This window comes from Macrotis lagotis, chromosome 8, assembly GCF_037893015.1.
Source record: "Macrotis lagotis isolate mMagLag1 chromosome 8, bilby.v1.9.chrom.fasta, whole genome shotgun sequence".
NCBI lineage: Eukaryota > Metazoa > Chordata > Mammalia > Peramelemorphia > Peramelidae > Macrotis > Macrotis lagotis.
In genome coordinates, this window is record NC_133665.1 from 62,289,117 (window position 1) to 62,308,641 (window position 19,525).

At 35.8% G+C, this 19,525-nt stretch overlaps 1 protein-coding gene across 5 annotated transcripts in view; it reads right to left on the minus strand.

Annotated features, from left to right (window-relative positions):
- Positions 1–19,525, minus strand: part of KATNIP (katanin interacting protein) — a 246,741-nt gene that overhangs the window by 162,447 nt on the left and 64,769 nt on the right. For 3 of the 5 annotated variants that reach the window (XM_074197384.1, XM_074197382.1, XM_074197380.1), the window contains exons 4-6: positions 17,999–18,075; positions 10,221–10,390; positions 7,359–7,456 (exon numbers count right to left, since the gene is read on the minus strand). In XM_074197384.1, the coding sequence (XP_074053485.1) occupies positions 7,359–7,456; positions 10,221–10,390; positions 17,999–18,075 (345 nt within the window). Of the gene's footprint in view, positions 1–7,358; positions 7,457–10,220; positions 10,391–16,092; positions 16,156–17,998; positions 18,076–19,525 lie in introns of all 5 variants that reach the window. The other 2 variants (XM_074197381.1, XM_074197385.1) reach the window with 2 other exon arrangements.

The following is a 19,525-nucleotide window of genomic DNA, read 5'->3' on the forward strand; positions in this document are numbered from 1 at the left end:
AAAGCAATTAAGGGAGATGGAAAAACAATTGGGGGGAGAAATGAGAGCAATGCAAAAAAATCATGAAAACCAAATCAAAAGCTTGATGAAAGATATACAAAAAAATACTGAAGAAAATAATATGTTAAAACCAGTTTAGGCCTAATGGAAAAAACAAAACAAAAGGCAAATGAGGAGAAGAATGCCTTAAAAAGCAGAATTGATCAGCTCGAAAAGGAGATAAAAAAAGTTCTCTGAAGAAAATAAGTCCTTCAAATGCAGAATGGAACTAAAGGAAGCTGATGACTTTGCAAGAAATCAGGAAGAAATAAAACTCCTCCAAAAAAGCCAAAAATTAGAAGAAAATGTGAAATAACTCACTGGAAAAACAACTAATCTCAAAAACAGATCCAGAAGAAATAATTTTAAAATTATTGGGTTATCTGAAAGCTACCATCAGGAGAAGAGCCTAGACTTCATTTTTCAAGAAATAATACAGCAAAATTGCCCTGAGATCCTAGAAGCAGAGTGTAAAATAGAAATCGAGAGAATCCACTGGTCCCCTCCTAAAAGAGATCCCAAAAGAAAAACTTCCAGTAATATTATAGCCAAATTCCAAAACTCCCAAATCAAAGAGAAAATTCTAAAAACTGCCAGAAACAAACAATTCAACTAGCAAGGATCCATAGTCAGGATTACACAGGATCTGGCAACATCTCCATTAAGGGCTCCTAGGGATTGGAATATGATATTCCAGAAAACAAAAGATCTTGGTTTACAACTGAGAATCAACTATCCAGCAAAACTGAACATCCTCTTTCAGGGAAAAAGATAGACTTTCAATGAAATAGGGGACTTTCAAACTTTCCTACTGAAATAACCAGAGCTGAACAAAAATGTTTGATCTCCAAGTACAGGACTCTGGTGAAACATAGAGGGAGTGGAAGAGAAGGACTAACTATGAGGAACTTAATGTTATTGAACTGTTTGTATTCCTGCATGAGAAGAAGATATTGAAAACTCATATGAAGCTTCTCATTTATAAGAGCTCTTAGAACAATCACATATAGACAGGATACAGGAAGGAGTGGAATAGAATGGTATAATATAGTAAAAAGATGGAGTCAATGGGTGAGAAAGGAAAGTACTAGGAAGAAGGAAAAGTAGATGAAGAAGCTAAGAAATTTCACATTAAGAGTCAAGAAAAAGCTTTTTTCAATGGAGTGGAAAGGGTGGAAGGTAAGGGGAAATGAGTGAGCCTTCAATCTCATCAGAAATGGCTCAGAGAGGAAATAACATGCACACTTAAAAGGGTAAGGAAATCTATCTTACTCTAGAGAAAAATAAAAAGAACAGAATGGGATAAGAGGGAATGGGGGGAGAGAAAAGGGGGGGAATAGGTGATAGAAGAGAGGGAAGATTGAGGGAGAGGGCACTCAGATTCAACACACTTTTGGACAGGGCCAGGATGAAAGAAGAGAGAAAATAGAATAAATGAGAGTGGGGAGGAATAGAGTGAAGGTACAGCTAGTAATAGCAACTGTGGGAAAAATATTGAAGCAACTTCTCTGGTGGACTTATTTATTTATTTGGTTTTTTAGTTTTTATTTTTTGTAAGGCAAAGGGGTTAAGTGACTTGCTCAGGGCCACACAGCTAGGTAATTATTAAGTGTCTAAAGCCAGATTTGAGCTCAGGTACTCCTGACTCCAGGGCCGGTGCTCTATTCACTGAGCCACCTAGCTGCCCCTTACTGGTGGACTTATGATAAAGCAAGCAACTCACCCCAGAGACAGAACCATTGGAATCTGAACACAAACAGAAGTACATTTTTTTCTCTCTATTCTTGAGGTTTCTCATCTTCTTGGGGGGGGGGGGGTTATGTTTACTCTTATAACACATTCAATTTACATCAATATATCAATATATAGCAGGGAAACAATGTAAGGACTATCAGACAGCCTTCTGTGGGAGGGGGGAAGAGTGGGGGGAAATTGTAAAATTCAAAACCTTACAAAAAATGATAGGTACATATTACTATTGTATATAATTGGAAAACAAATAAAATGTTGAGAATTTAAAAAGTAAAGGAAACAAAAGATTGTGATAAGGTAAAAGAGCAATGGATTTAGTCAAGGGACTGGGTTCAAACTCTCTGCCATTTACTATCTGAGTGATCCTGAGAAAGTTACTTAATATCCCTCAGTTTCAGTTTCTTCATCCATAAAATGGGAAGATCTCTAAGCTCTAGCTCTAAAGTTATGATGCTATGAACTTATGGTTAATGTATCCAGTGAAGAGAATGAGATCTGACATTTATATAGTACTTTAAAGTTTACAAAGTATTTTATATTATCTCATGTGATTCTCTCATTCTGTGATGTACTGGAGAAACTATCATGTCTTAATTTACAAAGAAAGTGAGGTGAACTGATAGGCATCCAGAAGATCAAATTTCTGTGATGAATTATCTGTGTGTTTTTAAGTAGCATATTTTCCCTCTTGGATCTTATTCTCCCCAACTGTAAGATGAGGAGGCTAAATGAAAGAAACTCTAAGGACCTTTTCCATTCAAAAAGCATATCTGTTATTGTATTATGAATAAAAAGTATGGTGTAAAGGAAATAATGCTGAACTAGAAATATGATGAGCTTGGTTCCTTTCCAGGTTTTTACCACAAAAGGTCATATGATCCTAGACAAGTCACATCACTTCTCTGAGCCTTGGTTTCCTTATCTGTAAAATAAGGATAATAATATTTGATATATTTCAACCTCATAGAAAAGTTGTGAGGCTTAAATCAAATGAGCCAATATACGTGAAATCAATTTAAAAACAAAAACTATAATTTATAAGGTCTTATTTATTAAGTACTTACTATGGAAATAATGAACCTGCTATGTGAAAAGTCTGGAGACTATGAGGACAGAGTATAAAAAAGAAATAGAAGACAAAAATCTTGATATCAAGGAGTTAAGTAAACATACATATGTGTGTGTATGTATGTATATCTAAGGATCACCATGTGAAGCCATACCTCACAAACTGACTTAAAAAAAGTAGAGCCAAAGAGATAACAAATTCATCTGAATGACAAAAACCAGACTGCTACTGAACTTGGGTACAAAACCTGCCTCAGACATTTACTAGCTGAGTAGCTTTTCTGCAAGTTATTTAATCTCTCTTTGCCTCAGTTTCCTCATCTGGGAAATGAGGGAGCTGAAATCAGTGGTCTTTGAGGTCCCTTCCAGCTATAAATCTATGATTCTATGACCCAGAGCAGTCCTTTCTTATGATTTTCAGTAACAGCATTTGACATTCTGACCTCCAGTCTTAAAGAAAGAAACTTATAAACATCTGGTCTCTCTGTGCTATTTCATAAATCTTAATTAGTACAGATATGATAGCTGTGATGTGATGAAAACAATATAGGACAGTCCAAGGACCTGGTCTGGGTTGGATTCTGCTATCTATTTATTATGTGATCACAAGCAAGTCACTTTGCTACTCAAAGAGTCAGTTTCCTGGAAAATGGGCAGCTAGGTAGTTTAGAGTACAGAATGCTCGGTCTCATGTCAAGAAGATTCATATTCCCAAATTCGGATCTGGTCTCAAACACATACTAATTATATTACCTTGTTAAGTCACATAACCTATTTGCCTCAGTTTGCTCATCTTAAATATGCTTGAAAAGGATATGGCAAACCTAAAAAGGAAATGGCAATTGGCCAAGAAAACCCCAAATTATTGGATATGTCTGAAACAACTGAACAACAACAAAAATAATATCAGAACAATCAGTCTAAATGATTAGACAAATTGTCTTAAAAACTGAGAACTATAAAACTATATAAAACCATGAAAAGGGAAAGATTAAAATTCTTTCTTCAATTTAACTTGGGAGATTGCCTCCTTGGAGAATATAGTCATGGAAACTAGAGAGGCATTATAATCAAGGCAAAATCAGCACTTAATAACTGGGGTTAACTTTCTTTAGAGAGCTTCAATAAAGCCCACCCCACAATAAATTGCTAGAAGGCTAGTCCTTTCAGTACCGATTTAAGGTTAACATTTGATGATGTTCATCAAATCTGACAGAGTTTTGGTAAATGACTGCATTGCTTATTAGCCTGCTGTCCACCCAAGTATTACAAGGCTATAGCAACCATAAATCTTAATCCACTGACAGTAGAAGAAGGCTCTAATACACAGACATGATTCAAAGAAACTGTCAAGGAGAAGCACGAGCACATATAGAACCAGTTGTAACATCTCTGCATTATCAGGAATCTGAAGGATCTGAAGTTGAACCACATCCTGATATTTGTGTCTATAAAAATAAAAAGGGAAATGAACCATGTGTAGGTCTTGAGAAATGAGGTACCATGAGAAGAGACTACTAAAGAAAGACTGATTTTAAATCAAAATTTCTTGAAATTAGGTTTAGTCTTTTGCTTTAAGCATCTGGTCACGGTCTAGGACACAAATACAGAATTATAGACTGAAAGACTTACAGTCTAATTACTAAAAATCAGCTTTCAGGGCTTGGAACACAATATCCTTTGCAGTTTGTTGTGGCTAGTCCATGCTCATCATTATTAATTCTTTAGGAATCCAAATGCACTGGCCTACCAGAAAGGTTTCTTTGTGTTTGTATGAGGTAAAATTATTATAGAAGGCATAAATTTTATCTACTCTCCCACAGGCATCCATTTAGGTTTTAGTTATAAGTTCCTGGGAAAATCAGGTCGGCAAAGAACAGGCAAATGACACAAATATCATGGCATTCAGCAATCATTTACTAAGTACCATGTATGAGGGAGGCATTAGATGCTGGGAAGATAAAGACAAAATAAATAACCTCTATATTCAAGAAGCTTATGTTCTAAGGGATATGAATACAGTATTATGTACAGATATATAATAATCTGAGAACAAAGAGAATATTAACAATAAAGAGGCTCAGCAAGAGCTTCCTATAGAAGGTAAGATATATAAGTTGAGTTTTGAAAGAAGCTGAGCATTCTAAGAAGTTGAAGGGATGGCCAGTATAGCAAATGAATAGTGGCAAAATATTAAATACCAAATTTGGGGGACAGCAAGTAAGTCAATTTGGCTGAAGTAGAAGTGTAAGAAGGGAAATAATGCATAATTAAGCTGGAAAGGTAGAATAAAGCCAGATTTTAAAGGACTCTAAAAAACAAACTAAGGAGTTTATATTTATCCTAGAGGCAACAAGAAAATCCCTGATGATTTTTGCATAGACTAGTGAAATGGTCAGATGTGCATTTTAGGAATATTACTTTGGCAGCCATGTGAAGAATGAATTGAAAGGGGGAGAAACCAATTAGAAGACCATAGAAATATTCTAGGAGAAAGATGATGAAGCTCTGAACCAAGGCCCAAAGTATAAAATAAGCAAAATTTTCCACTATCATAAATTAGGGCAGGTTCCCAAAATCTATGAGAAACATGCATGTTGCTAACAGCTGAAGGGTGACAATGTGGTGTGAGCAGAGTTGGACTGAACCTTAGGAATCCTAGGCTCTAGTCCTCATTCTGCTGCTCCCAGGATGCACTTATATGGTCACCTCCCTTCTTGGCACTCTCAATTTTCTTCTCGAAAGAATGAGAGGTTTAGACTAGATGTTCTTTAGATATTCTTATACCTGTTGTATTCTAAAGTCTATGTCCTAAAAACCTTCCCATCTGTGACTTCCTATTATTGTGTTATATACCAACAAAAATCAGGCAGCAATTAAAGTGAAATAGGATATTCTGGAGGACAGGTGGGTTTAATGAGGAAGATAATTAGTTCTCTTTCAGTCGGAGTGATTTGGGATATTTTTGTGATATCTAAGTGGAGATGTCCCAAAGATAGTAGGTAGTCTGGAATTGTAGCTCAGGAGGAAAGGAAGGGATTTCAGAGGGAAGAGATAAATAAATTTGGTAGTCCTTTGAATAGAGATGGTCACTGAACTCACTGGAGCTGATGAGCTCAACAAGAATCAGAGTAGTGAAAGAAAAGAAGAGGGGCCTGGATGGAACCTTGAGGGAAACACAAGATTAGGAGATGAGCTGGGATGATGACCCAGCATGTGAGTCTGAGAAGAGATCAGAGAGTAGAAGGACAATTAAATATTAAGCTTCTAAAGTCTCTGTACTTTTTCATTATCCTCTCGCTTTGAGATCACTTCCTCACCTGAGGAACAAGTCTCTGATCACCTTTACATCTTTTTAATGGGACTTTCAAGCATAAGTTTCATATTAAAATGCCACATAGAGATCTCCATTAAAAGCTGTAGTTTGAAGGGAATAAACAGGAGCAGAGCTTAGAAAAGTATATGATTAACATTCCATTACACTTAGAATTGATGACTGTACCACTATGATGAGTTTTACTATGGGCATATGAAAAATAACAACACAATTTATATAGCAATTTATAGCCTTATAAATTGTCTATTCACAACAACCTTGTAGGATAAGTAGTGTATTATCATCTCCAAATATCATTCTTTGGACTACTTGAGCTAAGATCAAATACGGTCTCAGCCGTGCTATATTCTATTAGAGACTTTTTCTATAGGCCTGTTTTTATCTTCCAATTTTATTTCTTTTGAAGAGTTCCTCATATTACTGCTAGATAATACAGATGAAGAAATAAAGCCTAAAAGAGTTGGGTTTTTTTTAGGTTTTTGCAAGGCAATGAGGTTAAGTGGCTTGCCCAAGGCCACCCGGCTAGGTTAATTATTAAGAGACCGGATTTGAACCCAGGTACTCCTGACTCCAGGGCCGGTGCTTTATCCACTGCGCCACCTAGCCACCTCGACCTAAAAGAGTTTTAAGAACTTTCCCAAAGCCACAGGCAAGTGGAAGAAATGGGATTGCAGTCCAGGCCTCTCGATTTTACAATTATTCTTTCCAATACAATGCACTGCCTATATGGTATTCGAACTCCAGATTCTCTATCTAGAAAACAAAGAATGGTTCTACTTCAACAAAAGATTTGTGATTTACTTCAAAGCCTTTCTGGGCAGCTCCTAGCCCTTCAGATGGCTGCTATAGTAGGGCATGCTTGCCATCCCCTCCTGTAGCCTCAATTAGTTAGAGATGAGGTACCATGAACTCAAAGCAGAGAAAAATAGTCATAGGGATATAAAAAGAGTCAAAGAAGGGAATCTCTGATCTTTAGCTGATCTGCTCCTGGAATCAACAGGAGTATCCCACAAAGGACGCCTGTCATGTCTCAGAATACACATGCCTTTTTCAATACTCAGAAAATCCTACGCTAATGATACCCATATAACAGCTAGGTTTCTTATTTGAAAGAAAATGTTGTTTTTTTCATCCTCAGAGATTGTCTTCTACATTTACAGACCTGGTGCCATCCTTTGCGCTGAACTTTGCAAGGTGCTGTCCGTGAACCAAATCTTAGTGCCTCTTCGGTTTCTCTAAATAAAGGTCTCCTTCCAGAATCTGAAAAAAATGAGAGCTACAAGATAAGACATGTGATTTGAGAGGTCTACAATGAAGTATTGAACATAAAACCAATAAGACAAAAATCTAACTAGTATTAAAATCATCCATCCTTCCCTAAAGTAAATAAAGAAGGCACTTCAATAAGTAGGGTGTTTACTAGGATTTTTCTGAAAATTACATTCACTATCAATTTAAATTTTTTGTCTAACATTTAACAGTTTTGCATTCTTGATCTTATTTAGTCTTCACAACAATCCTGTGGAGGTAGGTAGAACAAGTAATAAACCCATTTTCAGCTGAGGAAACTGATGTTCATAATGTCATTTTTCTTTTGCTCAAAACCGTGTGTGTGTGTCTGTGTGTGTGTGTGTGTGTGTGTGTGGCAGGACTAAGGACTATAAACTAAGCCTATACTTTTCATCAAGTCAATGATCTCAAAACCAAATTTCCTGTTTATTTTATGTTTATGGCACTCAATATTTATATCAACATGAGGTAAATACTTATTTCTTTTCACAAAGACTTGTCAATCTATAACATATCCTTCTGGACAGAGTCAAAGTTTGGAAAATATACTACAGAGGAATAAAAATTTGGAATAAAAATTATGCCATTATATTATACTGCCACTTCAAGTACATGAGATAGTTAGAAAAGTAACACATTGGGGCAGCTAGGTGGTGTAGTGGATAAAGCACTGGCCTTGGAGTCAGGAGTACCTGGGTTCAAATCCCGTCTCAGACACTTAATAATTACCTAGCTGTGTGGCCTTGGGCAAGCCATTTAACCCCATTTGCCTTGCAAAAGCCTAAAAAAAAAAAGTAACACATTATCTTTGAAAATAATTTATGTATGCATACACAAACTGCTATCTCCTCTTCAGGAATTTTCGTTAAAATTTCATTTGTTATCTTTATTTCTTGACCTTAATTATTCTTCTTATTTGTTTACAATCTTTATCCAAATTCCCTTTATTAGATGCTTACAGAAGAGCAGAGTATAGAAAGATGAAAGGAAATGGTTAAAAGTGTCAGAATCCTAAGTGAAAGGAGCAGCATTAGGGTCCATGAAATGTAGTTTATAAAACAATTTATTAAGGATGCTTTCCTAGGCCTTAATCTAAAAGAATAAAAGCATAGCCATACTTAGTCTAATCTCAGAGTATATTAACAGTATACAAACTAGCAGGAGAACAGTCACCCACAAAACAGAAGTAATGGGATGGGAGTATTTTTTGGGTAGCTTCCCTGTTCTCCATGGGTCCCGGTCTTGTTTTGGAGCTATACATGTAACTGCAGTTCATGAAACAGACTTTGTCCAGAACTTGCCTCAATTTGAAATGGACTAAGAAGGCAGGTGAATCAATCGATCCAATACATCAACAAACATTTATTAACTACCTGTTGTGTCCTAGGCACCACCTTCAGAGAGCTCACTCTCTCAGATGACATAAATAGTCTATGTAAAACACATGCACAATAAATAAGAAGGGATTTTGAGAAGGAAGATCCTGGCAGTTGGAGGGAACAGGAAAGGCAGAAAAGTGGAACTTAAGAATGCAAAGTGAGGGGCAGCTAGGTGGCGCAGTGGGTAGAGAACCAGCCCTGGAGTCAGAAAGACCTGAGTTCAAATCCGACCTCAGACATTTAATAATTACCCAGTGGTGTGACCCCTCGGCAAGTCAGTTAAACCCACTGCCTTGAAAGAAAACTTAAAAAAAAGAATGCAAAGTAAGGAAGTCTTCTAGTTTTGGGGGCATATAGCACAAAGGAAGACAAAGCCAAGAGGGTTTGAGGAGTAGCAATATCAGTCTGACTGGACCAGTAGGTTGTGTGAAAGGGAGCAAAACAGCATAAAGGCTGAAAAGACAAATTGTAGTTAGACTGAGAAGAGCTTTAAATACCAAACATAAGGACTTGCATTTGATCCCTGAGGCAATATGGAGGCATAGAGTTGCTTAAGAGATTGACATTGACCTAGACTTTAGGAAAGCTACTCTGGTGACTGGGAGGTAAATGGAGTGGAAAAGGGAGAGACTGGAGCTCTGGGAGGCTTTATGAGACAAAGTATGGGGTGAGTAGACCCTAGAAATCTTTGAACACAAAAAATCACAAGTAGACTACATAAGGATAAACATGTGGATTGGCAGAATCCCTTTTATGTCAAAGACTGAACTCGTGGATTCATCAGACATATTGTTCAGTTCTTTCAGTCATGTCCAACTATTCATGACCCTGTTTGGGGTATTCTTGGCAAGGATACAGTTTGCCATTTCCTCCTCCAGTTCATTTTACAGATGACGAAATTGAGAAAAACAAATGACTTGAGCAGTGTTACATAGCTATTGAGTGCTCGAGGTTGGATTTGAACTCAGGATGAAGAATCATCCTAATTATAGGCCAAACCCTCTAAACACTATGCCACCTAGTTTTTAATGATATATTCCCTCTCTTTCCTATTCTAGGCAAAGGGACCTATCTAAACATCAAAGGAATTAGGATGATGAGGTGGATAAAACCCTGGCCTAAGAGTAAGGGAAATCTGGATTTAATTCCCAGTTCCAACACTTACTAGCTGTAGGACTATAGGCAAGTCATTTACTCTCCATGAGTCTCAGTTTCTTCATGTGAAAATTAAAAAATAAAAATTCCCTTATTCCTATCTAACAGGATTATTATGCAAAATGTACTTTGCACACCTTAAAACACTATAATAAAATAAGGTAGTATAATATGATTCCTAAGTTTTCAAAGAAACTTACCATGTGATCCTTCTACATTTGAAGCACTTCTGGGGAAATCTGGAAGAATGGTCTTTCTTGGAGAGGTTTTCAGTTCTGAATTAGCTCCATTGACATAAACAGAAAATCCTTGTTCTAAATGTTCTAGTCTCAGTTGCATGGGGTCCTTAGCTTTCAAATGCTTTAGTATCCTAGAAGAGAAATGATAGTCAATAACTGAGAGGGAACCTACACAGTAGGGCTTAAAAGTATATACTACTGTATCCAGTGACAGCGAGAATGCCAGATCGTAGGCTGAATGCTAACAACTGTCTAAGTGAAGGCAATTGTGGAACCCAGCTGTTCTTATGCAAACATATTTATAAGAGGCCTATTTCACACACAGAGAAACAGCAAGAATGAGACTATCACGGACTATTTCAACAGCATTTTCTTCAATTCTAATTTTAATTTTAAGACACATTATAAAAATGAACTCTCACATTTCTCACCCCAGGGTGACTAAGATACAGAGAAGGATATTAAATATATCATTGTCTCTGATATTAAAAATTGATATTTCCAGTGGAGTTATTCCTCATTCTAATGTGGCAAAAAGATCAGTGTGTGTGTGTGGGGGAGACAGTTCCACACTGTGAATATATACAATCTCTCCCCTTTGGTTTGGAGTTGTTGCTTGTGAGACCTTTTGCTTCTTTTTGTTCAATCTTTTGTTCTGATGAAGATTCAGACACTTAACCTCTTGATGAAGAGGATGAAAACAGTTTCCAATTCTTGCTGTTTTACAGCTTCCAAAGATACATGGACACCTTCCTCTGTTTGCTTCCTAATGGTTTTTCTTCAGTAAGCCAGTCTGCAGGCATTCTTAAATGGTGCATTCTTGCCACCCATTTAACTGAGGTGGAGAAATGGAAATATGATATTCCTATGTTTATACGGTGACTGGTGTCACTTCTCAATTTCATTACCAGACAATGTCCTGTCATTTGATGATATGTGGTTATTAACAAGTATCTATGCAACCAATATTAGCAAAGAGCTCACAATGGATTTGGATCCTGCTAAGAAATCAGAATATACTTTTCCAGCAGCAAGAAAGGAGAATGGACTACAATATGAAAAATGGTTTGAATTAAATTGAGCTTTGTTCATACAATGCTTACCAAAAATAAAAATAATCACAACAATAATAATAATAATAATGATGATGATGATAATAATAAAGACATGAATAATACCTTAAGATTTCCAAAATGCTTTATAAATATTAGGGTATATCCTCATTGAGTTCCACATCTTCCTTGGGAGGTAGGTCCCACAGGTATGATAATCCCCATATTTACAAAGAGGAGACTGAGAATCAGAGCAGGTAAATAACTTGCCCACAATCACACAGAGCATGCCGGAGGTAGGGTCAACTCAAATGCTGCTTACTTCAAGTTCAGCATTAAATCACCGTGCCACCCAAAGACAAGATACCCATGAAAATAAGGTCAGTAATATTTGGCTCCAACCATGCTACCCTATATTAATGTATTAATGTTTGCAGAGGCAGTCTGAACAACAGAAAGCAGGTATTTGCTGTGACTCACGGCAAAAAGGACTGGATGGGGTACTGGTCTCTATGAGAAATGAAGAGTTCTGCAGAGCCTGGGGATTTTAAATAAGCTTAGCAGGGCACAGTGATGGAAGAGGGTGTAGATGGGATTGGCCCCAGGTGGTTTGCTAGGGCGAGGCTGGTTGCTTCCATCAATACTTCCATCTGGGACTGCTGAAGTCAGGGTACTTAATGAGAACACACAGAGTGAATGCTACTGCTTTCTCTAGGCAAAGAAATTGTGCAAGGACAGAAGGAGGAGCCAGGTTAGGCTTGTGGATATGACTGGGCAGCATGCATAAATGAAGGACTGAGGAAGCATTCATTATGTTTGGACTGGACTTACTGCTTTACAGATATGACCTATTTGGCTTTGGTAGGCAGAGCATTAGGACATGCTCTATTTTTGTTCAGTCATTTTTTTCAGTCCTGTTCAACTCTTTGTGATGCCAGTTAGGGTTTTCTTGGCAAAAGAGATGGATGCTTCATCACTTCCTGTTCCAGCTCATTTTACAGTTGAGAAAATTGAGGCAAAAAGGGTTAGGTGACTTAAACCAAGGTCACATAGCTTGGAAGTGTCTAAGGCTGGATTTGAACTCGAAGGGGAGGGAGTCTTCCTGACCTCGGGCTCAGGGCTCTATGCGCTCGGGTGCCTCCAGCCACCCAAGACATGCCCCAAGTACCATGTATATGTGTGTGTGTGTGTGTGTGTGTGTGTGTGTGTGTGTGTTTGTCTTCCCATACTTGGCTCTGATGCTCACAGATTTGGAGCTAGAAGGGACCTGGGAAGTTATTTAATTCAACACCATTTTTACATATGGAAAAAGTGAGGCTCAGGGTGAAGACACAAATAGTAAATGGCCAGAGATGGGATCTGAACTCAATTGCTTCAGACTCTGGGCTGTTTCTTCTACTGTTCGAAGTTACCTTCAGAGCTCCTAGGTTGTCCTCCTTTGGGATACATAAAACGTAAGTGAGTTCTGGGGGCAGCAACTGGTACTATATTCTCAGCACCCAGCAAAGTGACTAGGTTTACTTTGTTTTACAGACACATAATAGGCTTTTTGTTTTGTAAGCTTTTATAGAATTTTTTTATGTACCTTAATCTCCCAATTTCCCCTCTTCCATCTAGAAAATCATTCTTTTTAACAAATAAAAAGGAGACAAAAATTAAGTAGTTCAACAAAACTAACCAATTCATCAACCATTTCCAAAAGTAGATGACCCCCTACAACTATCTCTTCACTTGTTTCCCCCCAAAAGAAGGGAGATACATTTTCCTATTTTTTTCCTATAATGTTATATTCCAATGTTTGGTTTTTTGTGGTTCTTTCCATTTACAATACTGGAGTTATATGTATATTGTTTTCCTAGATCTTTTTACTTTATTTACTGTTCCTATAAAGATTTAGGTTTTATTTTTCTCTGTATTATTTGCATATATTATATTTTATTGTGCAATAATATTTCATTATATTGATGCAACATAATTTTTTAGCTTTTCTTCAACAATTGAAAATCTACTTTGTTTTTAATTCTTTGCCACTACAAAAAGTACTCCTATAAACATTCTGTGCATGAGACATTTCTATCTATCTTTGACTTTCTTCAAGTACATATCTAGCAGTGAATCAGAGGGTATAGCCTTTATTATCATTTTTAAGCATAATTTCAAATTAGTTTCCAGAATTGTTGAATTGGCTTATATCTCCATTATTTTATGATAGGTTAAATGTGCCTGTCTTTCTACAACACCTCCAACATTGACTATTCCCATCTTTTGTTATCTGAAAATTTTCTAAGTGCATGCAATTCTATGATTCTCTTCTGTATAATAGGTTCTTAATACAGTTGTTGAATTTAAATCAAATTGAATAGCATCCAAATGGATCAGGATGGTTGTGGTATCAGTATTACTAACACATTGTGATGTCTGCAGTCCAAGATACAGAATATCTTGTGAAAAACAAACAACAAAATCCACAAATAAACAAAACATGACCCAGGTTATCTACCTACCTACTTCTAGGTCCCTAATAACACTCTCCATAAGCCACTCTTTGATATGTATTATTTCTCAGTAGGACTAAGAGTGTGAAAAGTTGTAGAACCCGGAAAGGGGTAAAAGTTGTGTTAGAATCAGTTTATCAATGCAGGTCACAAAGCACAATAATAAATAATGCAGCAAGTATCTGACTTACAAACTGGGGTGGTAGTAGAAATGGTTGACAAGATTGAAGAAAATCTGCTTACATGAACCAATGATCCAGTTATTTGGACAAAAATGGAAGGGGCAAAGATGGGGATATTGTTTCTAGTGTTTGGGCCCATGTCATGCTAAGTGATAACAATTCTGAAGGAAGGCAGGAAAGAATGAATGCATGAATTAATGAAATTATGAATTAAAGTTTTCCAGGTAGAACCTGATCTGGATAAAATATTTTGCTTTAAAAAAACTGATAAATGAAACTAATATATGAAAAACTAAATTTACAAAACTGATAAGTTTGGAAATAACTGTGTTAAAGATTTTCTTAAATTAGAAAATCAGCATACTTAATTAATCATGAACTACATAAAATATGAGAAATTTCACATTGGATCTTATTAGTGTTCACCAAGCCTAAAATCATGCCTCCGATAAAAACTATCTCAGAATAGCTACTTGCCTTCCATAATTGGACAATTTTCTAAACAAAAGTAAAAGTTCCATAATTAGTTATGATTTTTAATTTAATTGTAATCACTTCAACTATTTTGCTCTCTGCCGATATCATTTATTGGATCAATGATTTTCAAATTTATGTAAAACAGAATTTCTTCAAATTTAGGGTTACATCTTAATTGTAGTGTTCTGAAATATGCATTACCAAATCCACACTCATCCTGTGCATCTTTTTCAATGTTTATAGATTCCCTTATATAGACTCTCAAACAGCATCATTTTTAACATTTTGATCTATTTTCATATTCCTTTCCTAATTCCTTTGAACAATTTGGAATATTAAAGAGTAATGGAACTAGTTCTGCATCCTAAAGAAATCATAAAAAAAGGAAAAAGACTCACAGGTACAAAACATGTTTGTAGCAATTCTTTTTGTTTTGGCAAAGAACTGGAAATGATGCCCATCAATTGGGGAATGGCTGAACAAATTATAGTATATGAATGTGATGGAGTAATATTGTTCTATGAGAAATCATTAGTAGCCAGAATTCAGAAAAACATGGAAAGACATGCATCAACTGATACTGAGTGAAATGAGCAGAATTAGGAGAACATTATACATATCAAGAGCAACATTGTGAGATGATTGACTTTGATGGACTCAGCAACTCTCAGCAGTTCAGTGATCAAGTACAATCCTAAAAGATATTTTTCATATCTGGAAAAAAAATGAAATCTAAATGCAGAGCAAAACATACTATGTTCACTCTTTAAAACTTCTTTTATGCTTTTTCTTTCTTTCACATGGTTTTTTCCCCTTTAGTTGTAATTTTTCTTTCATAACATGACTAATACAAAAATATGCTGCCTTGAGGAGGGGAGAGGAAAAGAAGGGTAGTAGAAAAATGTGGAACTCAAAAGCTTACAAAAAAGATGAAATGTTGAAAATTATCTTTACATGATACAGAAAAAAAAGAAAGTTAATTAAAAAAAAAAGTGGGCTTCAAGTCAGAAGACTAAGTTTTCAGATTTGGATAGACTTGATATGATGTCCATGTTGTATAAGCACAAATCAAAGAAACTGGAAATGTTTAACTAGAAGAACATAAGTCTTAGGATATGCATGATGGTTTTCTTCAAGGACTATGATGTGGAAGAAGGATTATACTTGTTCTGTTTGGTAACATAGAACAGCATCAGGAATAATGAGCAAAAAGTACAAAGTAGTAAATTTAAGTTTTATTTCAGAAAAAAATTCATAAAAATTAGCAATATTCAAAAGCAGAAGGGCTTCCTGGGAAGTTCCCTTCAATGGAGGTCTTCAAGCACAACATGACTGACTATTTGTTGAATATTTCTTTAAAGTACTTCTTGTACACTGAGATCTCTTGAAAGAGATCTTGAAAGTCAAATTCTGAGTTTGTCATTCCTGGCCATGGGAAAGTCACATTGTATTTAAGTTTGGAGTTTCCTCACTATCTTGGTGGTAGTTCCCTGGACATAAGTAAGTCATTGATACAATAACAATAATGTTTGTCCTTCATTTTTGAAGAAGACCACCACGTTAGGGAGGTGATGCCATGAACCAGCTTTGAGTGAGGGGGGGGATTGTGCTAAGTCACCAGACTCACTTTTTCCTCCAGCGCCATCTTGGTCCAGTGGCCAGATACGAATCAGGACAATTGGAGGTGACTCTGGATGCACAAAGCAATCAGGGTTAAATGACTTGCTCAAGGTCACACAGCTAGTAAGTGACAAGTGTCTAAGGTTGGATTCGAACTCCTGTCCTCCTGAATCCAAGGCAGTGCTCTATCCATTGTGCCACCTAGTTGTCCTACTAGGGCATTGCAGACCAATAATAATGTTTTGTTCTTCATTTTCAAAGAAAACCACAACATCGGGGAGTTGATGCCATAATAAGCACGTGAATTGGATTTAAGCGGGAGAGGGGGCTGTGCTAAGTCACCAGCCTCACTTTCTTCTCCAGAACCATCTGGATCCAGTGAGATGAATCATGACAACTGGAGATGATCCTGGATACAAGGCAATCAGGGTTAAGCAACTTGCCCAGATTCATACAGTTACTAAGTGTCAAATATCTAAAGGCTGGATTTGAACTTCTGTCCTCCTGATTCTATCCACTGCACCACCAAGTGGACCACTATCAGAAAATGATTTTCCTGATCATAGTGCTAGAGCTGGGAAGCATCTTAGAAATCATCTGCTTCAACTACCTTGCTTTTCAGACAAAGACATTTGAACCCAGAGAAGTTAAGAAACTTATCTAAGGTCATAATTAGTAAAAACCCAAAGTAGAACCTGGCTTTCCAATGTGTTTTAAATTAGTCTGGTCAACACAAAATTGGCTATATTCCAGTTTTAAATAGCTACAAGATGTTAAAAATTACTATAGAACAGCTGTATTCCTGCAGAAGGTATCCTAATGATACAAGATTATCTTAAGTTTTTCCTAACTAGAATCACTTGAAGAGTCACATGGCCTCTTGCTGTGAGAAGCCCAAGGAAACAACAGCAGGCCCATTTCAATAACAGAATGCTGACTATTCCATCTAAAAGTAAAGAGCAATGAGCTAGAAGTTCTTTTTTAAAAATTCTAGCACCAATAAGGCTTCTTTAGAAATAAAATTTCTTTTAAATTAGACAATACCGTTTTTGAATCCAAGTCACTTTCATGTCCTATATCACATCTGCTATAACCAAACTTCAAAAGATTTACATGTTAGCATATGTAAAGGACTATGATCTATGACTATATCCAAAATTATGTCTCATTATGCTTATTTTAGCCTGTCCCTCTCCTATAATGTACTTATCATTGTGAGATATTATTATAATCCTAGACGTTGAATTAACTCAATATTCTTTAAAATGAAAGTAAAATGAATTAATTTTTACACAAAAAGAATGCTTACAATTTCTACTTCAAAATACTCTCAACTTGGTGTGTGATAACATACTAAAAAGATTTGTATAATCATTTAAGAAACTTATTTATTACTAACTGTACAAATTATATAAAAATTGCTGGGGTAGGGGAGGACACAAAAATAAATGATATTAATCCCCAAATGAGTAGGTAAGTTAGTAAGACAGAATTAAAATATGGAAAACAAAGTTCATCAGCTGAGGAAGAAATCACTTCTTGTTTGGGGGGGGCAGGTCAAGAGAATCAGATTTATTCCCTGTTCTATGAATTCTAGTTCTTTTATTTAATAATTGGATAGAGAATACCTTGAAGACTGATCCTACAAAATGTACTCCCACACATGTGCTGTCAAATGTGTCTTCATAAACCAAAAAAAATCATCTGTGAAGCAAGAGGTGACTAAACAGTTTATTAAAGCTCAAATATGCCTGTAAAAGAGAAACTGAAACTTTAACAGTAAAAGCTGAATTCTAAATCCATAAATAAAAAATGTAATCTGTAATGCTCTCTTCTGAGATACTAGCTATTTGTAAAAAAAAAAATAATACATATTTTGCAACCAGTAAGGTCTGTGAGTAACTCTATCTTACCTATTTCTCTGCTGAAGCAATATTAAATACTCATCATGCTTCTCATCAAAGTCCGTCACCATGTCTTTAGTATAACCCTGAAATAGGGGGGAAAAAAGATGTTTAGAACAGCATTACTAACATAAAGATCATGTGCCTAATGTAAACACTGAGAGTGCTTTGACGAAAGAACAAATCCCTGAACACATCACTGGAAAAGATTCTACAGCAAACAATATTGACCCAAATCCCAGGAGAAAGTCTGGTGATTTAATGGGTCTTTTCTATGTCTAATTTTTTTGATCTCTGAAAAAGACTAAAATCCTTTAGTTTCCTCATTGTTGATAATTCCAAATAACTTTAAAAATCAAGTATTATGAAAATATTCAGACTTTTTCTATCACTTTCTCAATAGTAATTATATACTTATCTGAACAGTCATAGTCAGAGATAAAAATCTTACCAAGAAATAAACAGTGATAATATCAGCTTGATAACTTTATAATCTAAGACAAGTTAAGGAGAATAATTCTGAACATAATATTAAAAAATACAACAAAACAGAATTTATGTGAAAATCATAATAATTTCCAAGAGGAGTGAAGGAGCTGGTCAGAGGAAAAGAAAAAGAAAATACTATCAATCATTCTCCCATTAAAGATACAGTGTGGTATAATGAATAGAGAACTGACCTTGAAGCTAAAAAGACCTGAGTTCAAATCTTATACCTGAAAGTCACTTTTCAATGTCATTTGAATGAAACTCAAAAAGAAAGGGATCCTGCTGGTCACAAATTGAGATTATTTATGTTGCATTGTATTTTTATTTATTTTATTAAATATCTTGTAATTACATTTCAATCTGTTTCCAGTCACACCCTAGAGTTTGGCAGGCCAAAGTTTAACCCCTCTGCAAAGGGGCTAAGAAGGTACCAATCTACATTTGTAGGAGAAGCTTCCTCTCTAGGGGTAAATTCCTTAAAACAATGAAGACATAGGTCTGTAATCCAGTTTCTGTTTCACCATATTCCTGAAGTTCAGCAGTTACCAATCACCATTCTGGTCAAACCCAATGTCCTTTCTATGTCACTATTCACCTTAATTTCTCTAGCAACTATTTTTTTTTTGCAGCTTATTTTTTTTCTAAAAATATTTTTTTCCAATTAACATGTAAAGCCAATTCTAACATTAATTTTTTAAAACTGAGTTCTAAATTCTCTCCTTCCCACCTCTCCACCCTCATTGAGAAGGCAGGTAATTTAATATTAGGTTACACATGGGAAGTTATATAAAACATATATCCATATTAATCAGGTGAAAGAAAAGACAAAAGACATTAAAAAAATTAAAAAATAGTATGCTTTGATATGCATTTAGATTCCATCAGTTCCTTCTCTGAAGGTACATAGCACTTTTCATCATGAGACTTTTGGAATTGTCTTGAATCTCTGTATTTCTGAGATAGTGAAGTCAATCACAAATGATGATCACATAAAAATGGAACTTAAGAGTCTTAAAAGAGTTTCCTAGAGGATGGTTAATTATCCTT